General features: G+C 53.0%; 1 protein-coding gene across 1 annotated transcript in view; it reads left to right on the top strand.

Moving 5' to 3' along the window:
- The window catches only part of LOC107526029 (uncharacterized), a 47,395-nt gene that overhangs the window by 4,728 nt on the left and 25,298 nt on the right, over positions 1-17,369 (top strand). The window contains exons 3-11 of the mRNA XM_087824379.1: positions 1,238-1,264; positions 2,448-2,498; positions 8,189-8,224; positions 9,014-9,040; positions 9,919-9,945; positions 14,435-14,461; positions 14,558-14,584; positions 15,444-15,470; positions 17,211-17,267. Of these exons, the coding sequence (XP_087680505.1) occupies positions 1,238-1,264; positions 2,448-2,498; positions 8,189-8,224; positions 9,014-9,040; positions 9,919-9,945; positions 14,435-14,461; positions 14,558-14,584; positions 15,444-15,470; positions 17,211-17,267 (306 nt within the window). The remainder of the gene's footprint in view (positions 1-1,237; positions 1,265-2,447; positions 2,499-8,188; positions 8,225-9,013; positions 9,041-9,918; positions 9,946-14,434; positions 14,462-14,557; positions 14,585-15,443; positions 15,471-17,210; positions 17,268-17,369) is intronic.

The following is a 17,369-nucleotide window of genomic DNA, read 5'->3' as shown; positions in this document are numbered from 1 at the left end:
ACCCAGGATTGGGGGTGGAATTGGATTTTGTTAGACTCCAAACTCTTTGCTCCTAACAGGTAAGATTCAGGAAACTACTCTGAGTGTAGTTATCAGACTGCAGGGCAGATTGCAAAATGCAAAGCAGCCCCTCCTGCTGCCCTTCCAGGCCTGCCCCCTCCTGCTGCCCCTTCTGCCCTCCTTCTTGGGCCCCGTGGACATGTTCCCCCAGAAAGCATCCCTCTGAGCCTAGTTCTGGCCCACAGTGGTGGGATAGGAGGGAGAGCCACAGGAGGCCTTCCCATTTCCTTCCACACAAAGCTATTATCAAGCTGGGGGCTTCATGCTGCTTGTGCTATTTTAAATGTGACAATGGACCCATTTGGCTGCCCAGTAGTGGTCCTGGCATTAGCCAACTGATAAGAACTGGGGTGCCAGTGGGTGTGAAATGCCTGAGCTGTTCCCGTGGTTCATGGTGGCACAACTGGCTTCTATGGATTAGGGTCAACTGGGGCTATCTATCCACTGGCTACTATGGTTATAGGGACCCTGGGCCATTACTCAGTTTCCTCTGCATCCCAGATCATCATCCATCCTCCCAGATATACGTGTCCTACTATCTGTCCCCCTATGTTCCTCCTACCCCTCTCTGCCATCTATCCTGGCAAGCCCCGAGGACTCCGGCTGTGTCTCTTGTGCTTGGTGCTCAGTTAGACCTTCATACCAATGAAATTCTACCTTACAACTCAGTCCTTGGGAAAGTCTCCCCATGCCCACCCCCACCTTAGATGGCACCCAGCTGGGGCCATGGCTTCTCAGGCAGATTGGCTGACCTGGGTGGGTTTTCCTACTCTCTGTCTCTCTCCCTCTGCCTCTCTCTGTCTCTCTGTTTCTCTCTATGTGTGTGTGTGTGTGTGTGTGTGTGTGTGTCTGTCTCTCTCTCTCTCTCTCACACACACACACACACACACCGAGGGCCTCTTAAGGCCCCTGCCACTGTCTCCCTCAGTTACATGGAAGGGCTGGCTGGGGCCAGACCAAGGGGTGAGGCAACAGCCGTGCACACACTGTACTTGTTGGATATGGTACCGGTCATGTGTCAGCATCTGTGTTTTGTTTTGTTTCTTATTTCACGGCGATTTCTTTTGCTTGGTTGTTGTGCCATTAACACATTCTTGTGTGTGTGCCTCTCTCATCTTCTTTTTTCTCTCCCTCCCTCTCTCTCCCCTGCACCCTGCGTTGCATGTGGCTGCCCCAGGGAGTAAAGGGCCAACCAGGCGAGAAGGTGAGTCCACACTTTCCCCTCTGCCCTCCCACCCCAGCCTTTGCTTCCACCCCGTGGACTCTTAGGGGGCTTTCAGAGACCCCCTAAGCCCTCCTGCTGGCATGCAGGCGAGGCAGAGCTGCCAGCCGGGCCTGCTCTGCCCTCTGCCTCTCAAGGCCCTGTTTCCTAACACCTTCCACACCATCAGGCAGGAGTCCTGGGATTCCTGGGCTAAGGCCCCAGCCTCTCTGGCAGGGGGTTGCCCACGCCTGCTGAGGCTGCCCATGGCCTCGGAGCTCCGATTCTGGGCCTTAGGCAGTCACCCCGCCCGGGGGCAAGGCGCACACAACCGCTGTTTTGAATGGGCCCCAGCATCCCGCCCTCCTCCCTGCAGGCCGCTGTCTGGGTCCTTTGGTCGGAGCTTCACCTCTCACCCCATGTGTGTTCCATTCACCCCCCATCCTCCTGCTGCCCCGCCCCACCCAGTTCTGGCCCAAGCGGCCCCCTCTGTGTCGCTGTGAAACTAGGACTGGGAAGTTCCAGGCAGCTCCAGCCCCAGGCTCAGGGCTGCTGGGCCCACGCAGCCAGCCAGCGTGTCTGGTCCCCACCCTCTGTTTTCAGCGGCTCCATCCATGGGGCAGCCTGCTGTTCACCTGTTGCGGGGTGCGCAGCCACATGGGCATTTAGGGGTGGGGGTGAGAAAGATCTGGGGGTTTGAGATTTTGGCGGGGCCGGGGCAGGTCAGAGAATGTCCTGAGCAGGGCCGTGGGTGAGGCCTCTGGGGCCTGAGCAGCCATGGCTGAGCTGTCCCCGACTTCCCTCCCTCCCTCCTTCCCGTGCTGCTCTCTGCCCATCACTGCGCCCGAATCTCTTTTCCCCGCTTTCTGGCCTGGGGTCCTACGGCCCTCTTTCCCTGGGCCCCACATCTTGTGCTCTTGCTACATCTCTTCTTGCTCTGTTCCTCCTGCTCCCCACTGCTCTCCTCAATCCTTCCTGGATGCTTCATCCATCCCCCCTGTGTCTCCTCCCCGCTCCTCGGATGCATCCTCCGGCCCCCCTGGCCTCCTCCTCCGCGGACCCTCCACCCTTGCATGCTCTCCCTCCACCACCTGCCAGCCCTCCCTCTGACTCTTCTTTTCCCACCCTTTTCCCCTCCTGCCCCTACCCCGGCTCCCTCTCCCTCTCCCCTTTCTCTCTTCCGTAGGGAGCCCCAGGAGATGCTGGGATGTCCATCATCGGTCCCCGCGGCCCCCCTGTAAGTGGTTTTTGCTTTTCTTGGGGGGTGGGCAGTATGGGTGAGTTAATGAAAAGGGCTTGGGGTGGAGGCGTTGCCTCTGGGTGTGGCAGACACCACATGTGACGCAGTTGCCAGGCCAGGCCTCGGTGCTGCTGTTGATGTTAGCAAGGGTGGCCTGACTAAATATACCTAAATTACAACCTCTTGGGAAGGTTTGCAAGGGCCTCCCCTCTAGCCACGAAACTGCAGCAGCTGTGAGGTGGCCTTGCTGTTTATAGGCAGAGGGGAGAAAGTGCCCACTACCATCTGGAGGGGTGCTCCAGTTTCCAGGGGGCAAATTATGTTTCTGGAAACCCATGGAGCAAATACCCAAGTGCAGATTCCCTCCTCTGACACCCACTCCTGGTCCTGGCAGAGGCTCACCCGATCCACTGCTCGCCCACAAACGGCTCCTTTTGTTCTTAGCCTGGGACCTGTGTCTTAGTCCCTCCACCCAGTGGCTGGGGGCTTGGGAAAACCAGAGATGATACCCTTCAGATAGGCTTCCTTAGGGACCACAAGGGTGACGTGGGTGATGATGCGGGAAGAGATCGTGACCGTGGGAAGAAAGACTGGCTGTTTTTCTCAAAGGGTGCCTGAACCACGGGGCTTCAATAAAATCACCAACTGTTGCTATGGCCGGTGTGGCTTAGTTGGTTGGAGTGTCATCCATGCACCGAAGGGTCACAGGTTCGATTCTTGATCAGGGCATATACCTAGGTTTTGGGTTCAGTCTCAGGTTGGGGCACATACGGAAGGCAACCGATTGATGTTTCTCTCTCTCTCCCTCTCCCATCCTCTCTCTTTAAAATAAAAAAAGTCACCAAATGTCAGGGTGGAAGGGACCTCAGCAATGGTCTAGCACAGCCCTCTGGAAAGGGGAAACAAGTCCAGAGAGAAGGAGGGGCTTGGCCAGGGTCCCACACATAGAGGCTAGTGCAGGATTAGAACCCAGGACCCCTTGCATCTAGTGCTCCACCACAGCAACAGGCCACCATCTCCATGTTCTGCTATGTGCTTTTCCTGACCTGCTATTTACAATGAAAGGGTGAGGGGAGCAATGCCTTCTTTTCAGGTAACGACTTCTGGGAGTCTGAGGCTAGCCCAGTGGATGGATAAAGCTCAGCCTGCCCATTCTCCTGCCTTCCATGGAGGGAGCCAATGGGAAGTAGGAGTCTCTTCTACCCACAGCCTAAGGAGAAGGGTCAGAGAACAAATTGCTAAGTTAAGTCCAAGGGAGGGAGTTGTGATGAGCTTGGCAGCCAGGGAGGGGCCATGGTGAGAGCTGGGAGTTGAGAGGAGGAGCCAATCAGGCTGCTTAGAGATGGGAAGGTCAGACAGGCTATCCCCACCCTCCATTTTCAGCAGCTTCACCCATGGGGCAGGCTGTTGTTCACAAGGAGACACCCCGGTCAGGTGGATGCACGTGTTGAGTGTTTCTTGGTTTATTTATTCCATTAATATTTGTTAGGTACCTCCTGCATGCTAGGTAGTGGGTAAGCAAGAAAAACCTGACTGCAGCCAGATTGTCCCTTTTCTAAAGAGACCAGCAATCCCATGGTGTTTACAATTCCAACAGCCATTGCTGGGGCGGTTAGGGAGCTGTGGGGAAATGGAAGAGGCACCTGACTTGGGGTGGGAGCAGGCAGAGAAGGCTTCCAGGAGGAAGGGATAATTAAATTGTGATCAAAGATGAACAGAGGTTACTCAGGTACCAGGCTGGAGGGGAGCACTGAGTCCCCAAAGCAGGAGAACTTCCTATAAACTCCTGGAAAAATGGAGAAGTTCTTTTCAGAGCAAAGCAAGGTTCCGATCATGAAGGACCTGGACACAATGTCCAGGAGTCGGGACTTTCTCCTGAGGGCAGTGGAGAGCCCTTGGGTTGTGTTCAACTGAGGAGGGACAAGGTCGGATTTGCAGTTTAAAAAGATCTGATGCCCCCTGCTCCAGTGTGGGGAATGTTTAGAAGAGGCCGCAGGTGGAGGCCTGACTGGAAGGCACTTGCAATAATCAAGACCTGGACTGGAGCACAGTCACTGGGGCTGGTGGGAGTGCTGGACTGTTGAGATATTTTGGAGGAGGAATTGACAGAACGTAGTGCTGATAAAAATGGGGATTGAGGGAGAAGGAGTCCAAGATGATCTCATGTTTCTGACTTGGTAGCAGAGTAGATGGGGGTGCCTTCCCCAGAGGGAAGAGCAGATTTTTCTGGGAGAGATGAGTTTAATGTGAACGTGATGAACTTGAGATGTCCTTGTAACATTGAAGGGGAGTGGCCCTCCATTTGCCACTGGAGTCCTGAGAGTGTGATGTACTGAGCTGGTTCACACTGGCTCACAGAGGCCAGTCTTTCACATGCCTCCCAGTTCAGTGATATCACATTGATAGCTTGAAATTGGCCATGTTGAAGTATTTACACCACAGAAATTGGCAAATGCTGTACAATCTTCTCCACTCACCCCCACTGCAGCCAGTGATTAAGCACTTAGCAGCACAGTCTTATTTGAAAGACAGCACTGACTTGGAGAGAGAGGGGTAAAATGAGGCAGGCTCTGAGCAGATACACAACTGAGCCTCTTTCAGGAGTCAGATAGAAGACAAGGGAGAGCTTCTGGTAGCTCTTTCCAACCAGAACATTCTGTCTGTCCATGTTGCTTTATCCCATGCACATTGCAGGCAGGGGGGAAGGTAGACAAGAACAGACAGAGGTAGGGTCCACTTCCCAGCAGTGGGGATCCAGGTGGCTCCCGCTCCACCCTGGCCTCAGGTTAAGGTAAGAGATTTCAGAGAGCAACGTAAAGGTCATGTCTCTTGTCCTTGTCTAGACAGATATAATATTAATCCATAAAGTAATCTACAAATCTATAATCCATAACTTTCATATGATCTTAATTCAAGTGAATTTTTTATGGGGTTGAGAGGTCAACAGAATAATATTCAACTCATTTGGGAAAATAAGCTTATGAGGATGTCAGAAAAATTCTGAAAAATAGAGTAAGGAAAATAGTGAAGAGAGGATTAGCTGTTCTACTAGATATCAAAATGTGTCATAAAAATGGAGCAATTATAACAGCACATAAAACAGAATTGGGAGACCAGAAATAAAGCCAAATGCATCTGGGAAATCTGTCTGTGATAAAGGCTTGATTTCATAATAGAAACAGAAAAATAGGTTGTTTAGGAAATGATGCTGGGACAACTGACAACCTATTTAGAAAAAAAGCCTGTAAAACAAATCGAAAAACCTGATTGTCTACCTCACTTGTTATATCAGAATAAAATTCAAATGAATAAAATACTTAGATGTAAAACATGAAACCCTAAAATGCAAGGACAAAGCATGAGCAGATATTTTATCATTTTTAACTTGGGAAGGCCCTTCAAAACACAACATAAAACCCAGAAGCCACCAGAAAAGATTGATAAGTTTGTCAACATAAATGTAAAATTTCCATATGGCACAAAATAGTTCATTAAAAAGACAAATGCCAATTGGAAACAATATTTGTAACACATATGATCATCAAAGAGTTACTGTGCTTGACAAAAAGCTTTACTCAAATCAATAGAAAAAGCACAAACAGCCTAGTAGGAAATATTGGTAAAGAATACAAACAGGCTGTTCACAAATAAACAGGCCAGCGATAAACATCGGAAGAGATGTTCAACCTCAGCATAGAATTTGTTGTAAATTAAAATCCAGTTCCAAGCTTCTCCAAGTGTCTTACCCAGGCCCAACCTCTCCAGGAAGCGGAGTCCCAGTTTCCACTCGGTCAATGACAGCATCCTTCCCAAGGTCCCTAAAAAAGCCTTGGTTAGCCCTGGATTTGGCTTCGGGTTGGAGAGATGCCTCCTGCTACCAGGGCAGGCTCTGTAATTAGCAAACCATGTGATTATCCCTACCGTGTAAACACCAGCCCGAGGAGGACTTGAAGATGCTTCTTGGAATCCTCTCCTCCTGACCTTTCCTTCAGGCCTCTCAGCGTTGAAAGGAGTCGAAAGTTTACAGTGAGAGGTTTCGAAGGTTACTTTGCACGGTTTCCAGGTCTTCTGTTTGGTGCTATTCTTAGCATCACTTATCCTTGAGAGGAGAGAAGCCTGGGGCCCTTCTGATACATGAGTGGCATCTCGTCCCGCTTGCCTTTCTGGATGCCTGCCACAAGCCCATCCTGAGCCTGCAGCATACTCCCCACCTGGCCAGGGCACCCACGCCGATGTCAGGGTCCACTCCCACCAGCCGTGTCTCCTGAGCGGAGGCTTCTGGGCACTCGTGTCCACAGTTTCAAGGAAAACCAAAGCAGCCTAGGGACGTTTCAGGTCCACAGCAGATGGATCCAGAGAAATCTTCCTCTGGATAGGATCTGATTCTGAAACTATTGTTTGGCAAGGACAAGCCTCCTTGTCTGGGTCCTAAGACATATTGGGCTCAAAAGCGACCTTACTTTGTGTTGGTGTTTCTAGGTTCAGTTCAACCCAGCAGACAGCCGATGATGGCAGCTACCATTTTGAAGAGCCTTGCAAACATAACTGAATGTAATTCAATGACCCTATGAGTTGTACTGTTGTCCCCGTTCTCTGGATGAAGTACTTGAGGCAGAGATAGGTTAGACAACTTGCTCAGAGTCACACAGCCATTGTTGGTGGAGGCAGCCAGATTCAGAGGCCCAAGCTGGGGAAGAGACGGAGCCATCTCCGTCAAGGGGGGACTTCAAGCTGAGAGCTAAGCGGGTGAAAGATGCAGTGTGTCTGGGGGAAGGAGGGTGAGCCAGTGCGCTGAGCAGAGTCAATAGAAAATGAGGCAGGAAAGGACCTGAAGTGGCAGATCGGGGTGAGGTTAGGGATGACCATGAGTGGCGTGAGTGAGTAGAAGAGAGCCATTACTGGTCCTTGCGAAGGAGAGCGACAGGACTCGTGCTTCTTAGCTCTCCGTTACCCTTGACCTGCTCAGCCCTCCCGAGCCCTGCACAGCTTCATACTACTTCTAACCTGGTCACATCTTTTGTCCTGAATATTGACCATAAACCAGTGAACCTACTTGTAGTCTCCAACCCGAATGCCTATCTATGTGGCCCTCTGCACCTCCAGGAAAATGGGCATGGATTGACCTGCGTCCCACAAAGGTGGGGGGATCCAAAAATTGCCCAACTAGGAGAGGCCTGCTGAGAGGAATGTGAGCAAGCTCACCTAGTCCGGCCTGAAAACACACATCTCGAAGGTTAGGTTTCGATACCCACTGATATCCAAACTGTCCTTAGATAAGTGGCCATGAGTAATGACTGTAAATAAAAGGGACTTAGGAAACCACAGGTCAGGAGTTCAGTGTGATGCAGGCTGAGTCCCCGATGTCCTCGCTCTCCATCACCTGTTTATATGCCAAGGTACACAGTGTCCACGGCAGCGAAGAGCTCCCAGGGGCTACTTCCCAGAAAGACCCAAAGGATGCTGGCCACCTCCCTTTGCCCTCCCCACCCAGTCCTGGCAGGAGAAGTCCTATGTCCCACTTCCACCTTTATCCCCCGTCACAGCCAGCTCATGGTGGTTGGTGAGTGTCTTCCCTGGATGATCACAGAGGAGTGGGATCCCAGGTCCCTCTGGGGACAAAGGCGAACCAGGGGACTAAGGATTAGTTTCATCTCCTTACCACCCTCACTCCTCTCCATTCTTTTCAGGGCCAGCCGGGCACGCGAGGTTTTCCTGGGTTTCCGGTAAGTGGGGAGAGCTGAGGTTAGCTGTGGCTCCCTCGACCTGAACCTGGCAGGTTAAACTTCATGCAGGGCCAGCTCTGGGGCTGCTCCTGCCCTTCCAAACCCTGGTCAATAAGGGTCCCCTCCTACAGCCTTTCATGGAGAGCAACCGAGGAGAGGAACTCATAATGCACTTGAGGACAGGGAAATCAGCATGGAAATAAAGGGACAGCGGGGCAGGAGCAGTGAGTGAAGTCACAGGCTGGATAACCCACAGGACACTGGAGTGTGACACAGATGATGCACTGCAGGCAGGCAGCCTCCATCTTGGCTTTGAGGGGGACTGCCTGGAGGAGGCAGTCAGGTGGCCATCTGAATGTCTTAAGACCCCTGCCTGGGAGCCCAAGACAGGTCCGAAGAGGGAGAGCAGAGGAACAGCTAGTTATCTTTTCCGCAAGCCTTGATGCTGGCCAGCCCTGACTTTCCAGGGACACACTGTCCACCCTCCACCTTGGTGAGGCAGAGGCCTGCAGTAGCAATGGTGACAGCCCCATCGGGACCTCCTCGTGCAGGGCATCTTGTTGACATCTCATCTCACTCACTCCTCACAAGGACCTTTTGTAGAAAGTCTATTAGTCTCATCCTCATTTGAGGATGGGAAACTAGCTTATCCATAGCCACAAAACCAGTAAGTGGCCAAGCAGAAACTCGAACCCTAGCTGGTGGGGTCTTACTCACTGCCCCAGGCTACCGCTTTGGCAAGGGACCTGGAGCGCTCCGTCTTTACATCTGTCTTCTTTCTGCTTTCAGGGTCCCATAGGGCTAGACGGCAAACCGGTGAGTAGACCCTCTTGGGCTTCAGGCTCCTTCCCCTCACTTGGTCCAGGTCACTAACCTGAGGTCTCAGTCTTTCTGCAAGACCCCAACTCCTTGGAAGAAGCTTTAGATAGAATGACCGTTCCTGAGGCAGAAAGTCGTTCCCAGTGGGAAGGGAGGAGGGGCCATTAGATTGGGTTGCCCCTGACCCCAGTGGGCCTTTGCAGGGCACAAGTCCACAGCCACCAAGATGGGCCTTCAGTGTCTGGAGCAAGAGCCACCCTAGAATGTGGTGATGCTGGGTACTTCTGGAAGGCGACGGGGTAGGGAGGGCTCAACAACTAATTCTTAAAGGAGCCTGGAAACTCACTTACACTGTTGCTTTCCAGCACCGCCAGGGCGCCTCCTGCATCTCCCATTCTCCTGGGGTCTCCCATCCTGGTTGAGACCCCACACACATGTCCAAGTCCAGAGGAGGCTGCTTCCCCATCCTGAACTCCTCTCTTTGTTCATTTCTATCCTTTTGACTTGGCCCCAGACACAAATGTCCATGGGGGAAAGGAGACCCCTCCCTATTCTCAGGAAGGAGTGAGCTGGGGGAGAGCTCAACCTTCCAGTTCCCTCAGGATACCCCTCAACAACCGAAGGTGCTGAGTGCTGAGCCAGGTTCTTCCCACTCTCCTCTCTCCTAAGTAGCTGGCATCCTCTCAAATGAGGGCCTGGCTTCCTGCCTGGTCACGCCCCTCTGCAGACCAGAGCTAAGCTCAGCAAGTTGGCTGTGGTGATCATGTCCACTCATCTCCCAGGACTTGGAGATGGAGGGAGGAGCCACATGTGGCAGAGCAGAGGGGTTCCTGGGCTGCAATAATGTGCCTGGCACTCATGCTCTTTCCTTCTAGGGCTACCCCGGACCGAAAGGAGAGATGGTAAGACCCCAGCTTTCCTGGCTTCCCTCAAGGGGTGGGGGATCAGCCTGGACCTACGGGCCATAGCCAAGCACTGCCTGGCAAACGGGGCCAGCAGGAACAGTGGAAGTGGCTGCCCGCACAGCCACTCCCCTGTTGTGTACAATGCATCCCCTTAGGTCCTCACATCAGTGAAGGGAGGAGAAGTGGGCAGGGGGCTTCTCCACGTGAAAAATGAGGAAAGAGTGGTCCAGAGAGAATCCATGCTCGGCCAATGTCACACAGAGTTCGAGGCTAATGCGCCCCTCGGAAATGAGCTTACACTCAGCACTCACACTGGGGGGCGCAGGCAGTTCATCCAGCACTTCAGTTTCCTCATGCCCGCCCTCCTCTGGGCTGCCCGGCCTGTCTGCCCTAGGGGAGGGGCCGGTTCTCAGAGGGACTGATGGGGCAGAACCTGCCTCCCAGGTTGGTCACATCTACACTGTGAGCAGCCAGCTTCTGCGAGCAGGCCTGGGCTTTGTGCCAGGTCTGAGAGCAACGTGGCAGGCTCCTGTCTCCCTGTCCAGTGGCCTTAGGCTGGTGCCTTGCTCCAAGCAATAGGTGAGGACACTCTCCATCCATGTCTGGGGCACTGCCAGGGCATGGAAGGCCTGAACCCTGCCCACTGAGGGAGGCAGGTAGCCTCATAGATAGAAAAGAAGATGGAGGAATGTGGGCTGGGAGGCCTGGACTTTAGCCCCAGCACTCCCTGACTTGCCAGGGGACACCTGGCAACTCAGCTCCCTCTGGACCTCAGCTTGTCCGCTTGCCTCAGACTCAGCTAACGTTTATTTAGGGTTTTCTGTGTGGTGGGCATGGAGCTAAGTACTGTACATATATTATCTCACTTAACCCTCAGCATGACCCTGTGCTCCAGGTCCTGTCGGCATCCCCGTTGACAACTGTGGAAGTTGAAGCTCAGAGAGACTAAGTGATTTGCCTTAAGTCTCACAGCTAGAGAGCGTCCAAAACAGGATCCAAACCAGTTCTCAAATTCCTTCCCTCCACATTTTATTGCCTTTCTCCTTGTTTCCCTCTCTCCTTCCCTGTTTCCCTGCCTCCTTCCTTCCTTTAACACATTTTTATTGAGTGTCTACAATACGCTGGGCACTGTGCCAGGTGCTAGGGATACAGACAGAAGTAAGGAGGGCACTGTCCTTGCCAGTCTGTAGCTCCCAGTGCGTCAGGGGAGACATACATTTAAATAACCACTGGCCCGGCTGGTTGTGGCTCAACAGTTGAGCATCGACCTAGCATGTAGGAGACCAAGGTTTGATTCCTGGTCAGGGCGTATGCCCAGGTTGCAGGCTTGAACCCCAGTCAGGGGCTTGCAGGAGGCAGCCGATCAATGACTCTCTCATCACTGATGTTTCAACTCTCTCTCTCCCTCTCCCTTCCTCTCTATGAAATCAATAAAGATATATTTTAAAATAAATAAAAAGTAAATAAATAACCATTGTCATAATTGACAAATTGCCTTGGTAATCAGTGCTATGAAAAGGCAGTACCTGTTACCCTGAGCACCTCACCCAGGTTGAGGGTCAGAAAGGCGTTCCTGAGAATGAAACTTGAACTAGGGCCTAAGGAATGAGGATTTAACTAAGAGAAAATAAGATGGGACATACATGGGAGGACAGCTTGTGCAAAGGCCCTGAGGCCGAAAAGTCCTTAAAATATCCACAAAACCGGAAGAAGGGCAGTGAGACACTGGAGGTGATGGGTGGAAGAGCTGGTGTTGGAATCCAGGTCCCCCAGCCAGCTTTCCTCTCCATCCCAGTCATCTCCACTGCAAATGCATTTCTTGTTCCTAAGTATGCCTGAAGTAGTGGAGACCAAGGCAGGAATAAACTTCCATGTTACCATTGTAGTAGAGACATAAAGGGTTTAGGTGCCAGGAGTTTGGGGCATCTCCTTCCTGGTGGCCTGATGCTACCATACATAGTCTTGGCATCCCAGAAGTAGTAATGATGGTCATCAACTACCACTGTTCTGTAACTCTGATAATGAATTATTATTCCCACTCTACAAAAATGGAGTTCAAGGCACAGAGTGGTTGAGTATATTGCCCAAGGACACACAGCTCCTAAGTAACAGAGCTGAGATTAAGACCCACGTGGTGAGATCTTACCCCTTTACCATACCTCTTTTCTGCTACCAGGGGCCTTTGTCTTGAAGGAAAGGACCCTTCTATGGGGCTCCTCTTCCTGCCAACCCTCTACCCTACCCCATTTAACCTGTCTGGTCAGGGGTCAGAGCTAATTCAGGGTAAGGGCGGGGCCGTCCCATTTCTCATGAACCCATGCCAGTGTGATAGATTTCCTATCTGCCTCATAGTCATCCATCAAAATCCGACAGGCCACAGAGCTATTAGACTCCTGTTTGACTTGGCACGGGGACCCCGAGCTATTAATTCAACACTCTGTCTGGTGTAATTATCTTGGCGTGCTTATCATCTGTCTGTCTTCTACTCACCTTCCTCCCCACATGGTTTTCCCTCTGCTGGGCATCCAACATGGGGGGCTGGGGCTCACCCCCACGTGCTTAACCCATGTCCTCACCTGTTAAAAGGGGATTACCTCTGCCCCATCCACCTCACAGTAGCCCCGAGAACTTGATGTAAGGTGTAGACAGGATCAGGGGCCCGAGAACTTGATGTAAGGTGTAGACAGGATCAGAGTCCCAAGAACTTGATGTAAGGTGTAGACAGGATCGGGGCCCCACAAGTGCTGTAAAATGAGAGCTAAGACTTTGATTTCACAACTTATCCCACCACTTACAGGGCTGTCCTAAGGGTGGGAAGAGTTTAATCACACCAAGTGCTTAGAACAGTGCCTGGTACACAGTAAGCATGACAAGTACTGTAACCGGCACATCACCCATGACCTGCCCTAAAGGGGCAGCTGCTTTTCAGTGAGAGCTAATTGATGCCATGTGCTATTGAACCTTGAAATATTTAAAAGAAACTTGAAATCCAGGGTTTTTTTGTTGTGTTCTCCTTGCTCTTAAATGTTGGCAATGAATTAAAGTTGTGTAGGATCAACCAAATACCTCCGAGGACCACAATTGCCCCATGGGCCACCATTTGGGATGTCTGGACTCACTCCGACATGTCTGCGTAATCCTGAACCTTTGTTTATTTCTTGGTCCTGGGCCCTCCCTCTTTCATCTAGCTCCTCTCTCTGGCTTGAGAGAAGGTGGTCTGGTCACCTGCAATCTGGTTCCTACCAGATGCATCATATTCTGCTGAACTTGGTACTAAACACTTGGTTAGCCACATGGGCTGGGGTGCCACATGGATTGTCCCAAAGGCCACACTTGTCTCCTCTTATGAACCTCCTTGGACTTTCCCAGTTGGGTGGTGGAGCCAGCTGGCCAGTCAGGGGCAAGAGAAGGCTCATCTCCCACCCAAAAGGATTATCTTGGGGATCCTGAGTTCTTCAAGCCCCAAAGAGACTGGTCCAGCAGGTGGGTCCCACAGGCCCTCAAGATGGTGGCTGGAAGGGACCTCAGGCCCCAGCAGTTGGGGCACTGCCTGTGGCTCTAGCCAAGTCTAGAAGCCCAAGCCCTGCCGCCCTCAGTCCAGCCCAATTCAGAGAGCGTGGTAGAGTGGAAACAGCTGGACTCTGATAGTCAGACAAACTTGGGCTCACATCCAAATGCCACCCCTTGCTGAGCCTCGTCACCCTCACCTCGTCTGAGAAATGGAGTTGACGTGAGCACCTTTCTCACGGGCCAGTGCGGGTGTGAGCTCAGTACATACTGCAAGCCAGCCTCTGAGTGGGTCCTCAAAACAAGAAGTGCCTGTCTTCCCCCAGTCTCTCCATACCTGCCATAAAGCCTCCTCTACACAGGCCTCAGCTCAGGCTCCTGAGAGAGCCAGCAAGACGCTGTGTCCTCAGAGAACATGGGTCCACCCTGAACCCAGGCTCCTTTCTCAGCCCTGTAAATTTCACAAGACGTTCTGGAAGGAAACTCCAAGGTCTCTTATTATTTCTCCAATGGGCTCAGGACATGGCTTAAGTCGTCAACTTCCTGCTTCATCTCTTTTGCCAAAGGTGTCCCCAAAGCCATGGGGAGACAGATGGCATGAGTGAGGCAGACCATCCACAGTGGTGGGCCCCCCTGACATGTAAATACAGCCTCCTTACTCCCCGGGGGCCCTTGAGATGGTGGTGGGTGAAGGAATGAATGAAGGATGGCTTTATCACAGTCATGCACGTGGAAACAGGGCACAGCTAGTGACACCTATTGACAGATGAGAAAGCTAAGGTGTGGTGTACAGGCCACAACCCCTGGAGCATCAGGCACAGGAAAATCAGGCGTGAGTGGCGGAGCCCAGCCTTTGCAACTCAGGGCATCTGAAAAGCACCTGGGAGCCTGGCTTCTAGCACAGTCACACCTAGGCCTACGTCTCGGACCTTTCTGCCTTCTGTGAGCCCACTGACCTGTGTGTGTTTCCTCCCCACAGGGCCTGATGGGTCCCCGAGGACAACCGGTTGGTACCTCACCCCAGTGTTCCCCAGCAGAGAGGCTTTGGGCCACTGTGTTTTTAGCTTTAGTTTATAATGCTCTCCTTTCCATCTCTTTATAGGGACCTCCAGGGGAAAAAGGAGAAAAGGTAAGCCCAGCGGAGATTTTCTAGAATTCTCATCTCAGGCACATAAAAAACAAACAAACAGGTAGAAAAGGGCCCAGAAAGGTTATTTTTAAACTTTAGTTTTTATCAACAGAATCAGGGAGTCCCCCGTGGTGCCAGGGTATAGAAGAGAGAAAAGGGAAGCTGCTCTGGCTTATGTTATGTTCTTGGGATGGGGGGATCGGGGTTAAACACCCTGAAGTTGCCCTCTTCAGCCTCTTTCTCAGTCCCTCCCACCTGCCACCCCCACAAAGCTCCTGACCCGCCTTCCTGAGCCTCTAGGATTTTGAGGTGTCAGTGTGTAAACCACCAACCTGGCCCCTTCCTGGCCTCCTACATTCTCTGTCTCTCTGAATTTCTCTTGGAGATTCTGCTGGGCTTGCCCCAGGCAGATGGCACAGGGACTTAACACGCCAGCTCAGAGAAGGCATCTCTGAGGGCCTGGTGGCCCACAACCTGCCTCACCATCTGCTTTTGCTATCCAGGGGCTCCTGTTCAGGAACGTTGGGTGGGCTCACCCACAGGGTCAACCTTTCTGGAAGATCCCTCCAGGCAGGCGTGGAGCATGACTCCTGACTGTGTGGTCATGGCAAATGGTGCATGGCAGTGGAGTCTCCACAGAACCACATCCAGGCAGGCCCCAGGGGTTTCTTCCATGCTGCCAGCTGGGGGGGGGGGGGGGGGGGCAGAATTTGTTCTCCCGTCTCAGAAAGCTCAGTCCAGGACCAGAAGGGGGCTAGTGGGTGATGAGTGTGGGTGGTGTGTCCACAAGACCTGAGGGTGTCTCTGATGGACAGCCACCAGGTGCCTAACACCCTCCTTTCCTTCCCTCTCTCCCCAGGGTCAGTGTGGAGAATACCCGCACCGGGTAAGTGAACCCCTAAAACTGATTCATCCTGGGGCACAGGCCCCAGCACCTACAGAGCTTGGGAATAGGCACGGACGGCGCCCTCTGCCATCAGCAGCCAGAGGGGGGCCGTGGGGGGCCGCGTGTTCCCCGGCCCGTGCGTGTCCCTGTGCCTGCCCTGCACTGGTTGGGCTGCGAGTCGAGCCTCCCAGCAGGTGTGTATCTATAACTAAGAGTGCGGGCTTCTCCTCCGCACATCCCCTTCTCTGTGAGGCTATGTGACTTGTGCGAGCCTGTGTCTGAATCCCTCCCCAGTGTGTGTGTGTGACTGTTGTGCATGTCTGGCTCCCTTCCCAGGCCAAATCAGAGGGACTTTTGGGTTAGTCATTGTTTCAGATGACCCAACCGCAGTGGTTAAAGATAACTAGGAGCGGATTGTGTCAATTCAGGGGTAAAGTCTCCGCTTTGCCTCTTGAAGAACAGAAGACACTCTTTTCAAGCAGGGTGGGGGATTTCAGGGCTAAGATGGTCTCCCTGGCTCTACCCCAGGGTGCCCCGCCCAAAGCACCCTATTAGGAAGCTGCAGACTGCACCAACCGCAGAGCCATTCTTGAGTCAGGGAGGGCTCAGGTGTGCACTGCTTCCTCCAGTGAAAGGCCCAGGGAGCCAGACCTGGAAAACGCCCCTCATTTTGTGGATCAGCCTTGCCACTCTCAGACCTGAGCAGTAGAGGTAGGAGGGCAGGCATCTTTAGGTGCCCATTCCCCTGTCATGGGCCTCACTGTGCCCAGAAACGCACACATGGTGTGGCTCTCTGGCTGCCCACCCCTGCCAAGCAGGGTCTGAGGGAGTGGAGACAAGCACAAGCCAGGCTGAGGGCCTTGCTAGCAGGGTCCTGCTAGACTCTTACTCCTGGGTTCCTGGACCAGGGAGAGGCCTTGGGGAGCCTTGAACACGAGTAGCCAGATTGGCATTGAGGCCAAAACTGGGCTGGGCCCGGGCAGGGGCACAAGCTGGCATCAGCGTAGACAGAGCCAGCCTGTCAGTGGCATGTGCTCCAGGGATGCAAGGGCCCTGGTGTTCCGGCCAGCCTGATCCCGATACAATAATAGAAGGTCAGCTGTGTTTATTTGAAACGATGGGCTCACAGGATTGTTATGTTGACCAAAAGAAAGACAGCTTCCTCCAGCACAAAAGACAACACAACTGCGGACGCTTTGGCAGTGTGTCATTAGTCCTGAGCGAACACATGAGGGTGAGGGGCGGAAAGGGCTCTGTGCCCCTAAGCCCCGCATAAGAGGAGGGAGAGGCCATGGAGGGAAGGCTCCAGAAGCACCTTGGCCACAGGGTGCAGCAAAATACGGCATTATGACCATGGCAGTGAGGGGTATGAGTCAGGCAGGGGTGAGAGCGGGGCTGGGGACCCAGCTGGTGGTCACAGCAAGGCAACTGGCACCTGCCGTTTATTTGGAAGTGGGTAGGAAAGCAGAGGACTTCTTGGGCAAGTGATCTATTGGCTTTCTGAGGGGTTTGCGGGCATGGTGGGGTGGCAGGCCTCCAGGTCCACAAGATGCCGAGAAATCCAGGCTGGTCCTTGCCTCTGTTGCAGCCTGCAGCACCTGCAGCGAGGGAGGGAGAGGAGGAGGAGGAGGGTGGGATGGAGTGCCCTGGGATAGGACCAGGAGAGCTGGTATCTGTGGCTCTGGCACTCACCCTCCCCCTTTGTTCTGTCTCACCACCTCCATTCCCCTTCCACACCAGGAGTACCTAAGCAGCACTTTAGCAGCTCTGCACTCCAACCAGATACTTACCCTGAAGGTTTGTAGGTTCTGTTCTGGAAGGTCTCTAGCCCCGCTCAGCTGAGAGGCTCCCTGGACACATAGCCCAACATTGCACATCCTCAGGACCCCTAGAGGGAGG

Source organism: Miniopterus natalensis, chromosome 14 (genome assembly GCF_054644295.1).
Source record: "Miniopterus natalensis isolate mMinNat1 chromosome 14, mMinNat1.hap1, whole genome shotgun sequence".
Lineage (NCBI taxonomy): Eukaryota > Metazoa > Chordata > Mammalia > Chiroptera > Miniopteridae > Miniopterus > Miniopterus natalensis.
The sequence above is the reverse complement of the archived record's forward strand: the minus strand, read 5'-3'. Positions and strand labels throughout refer to the sequence as shown.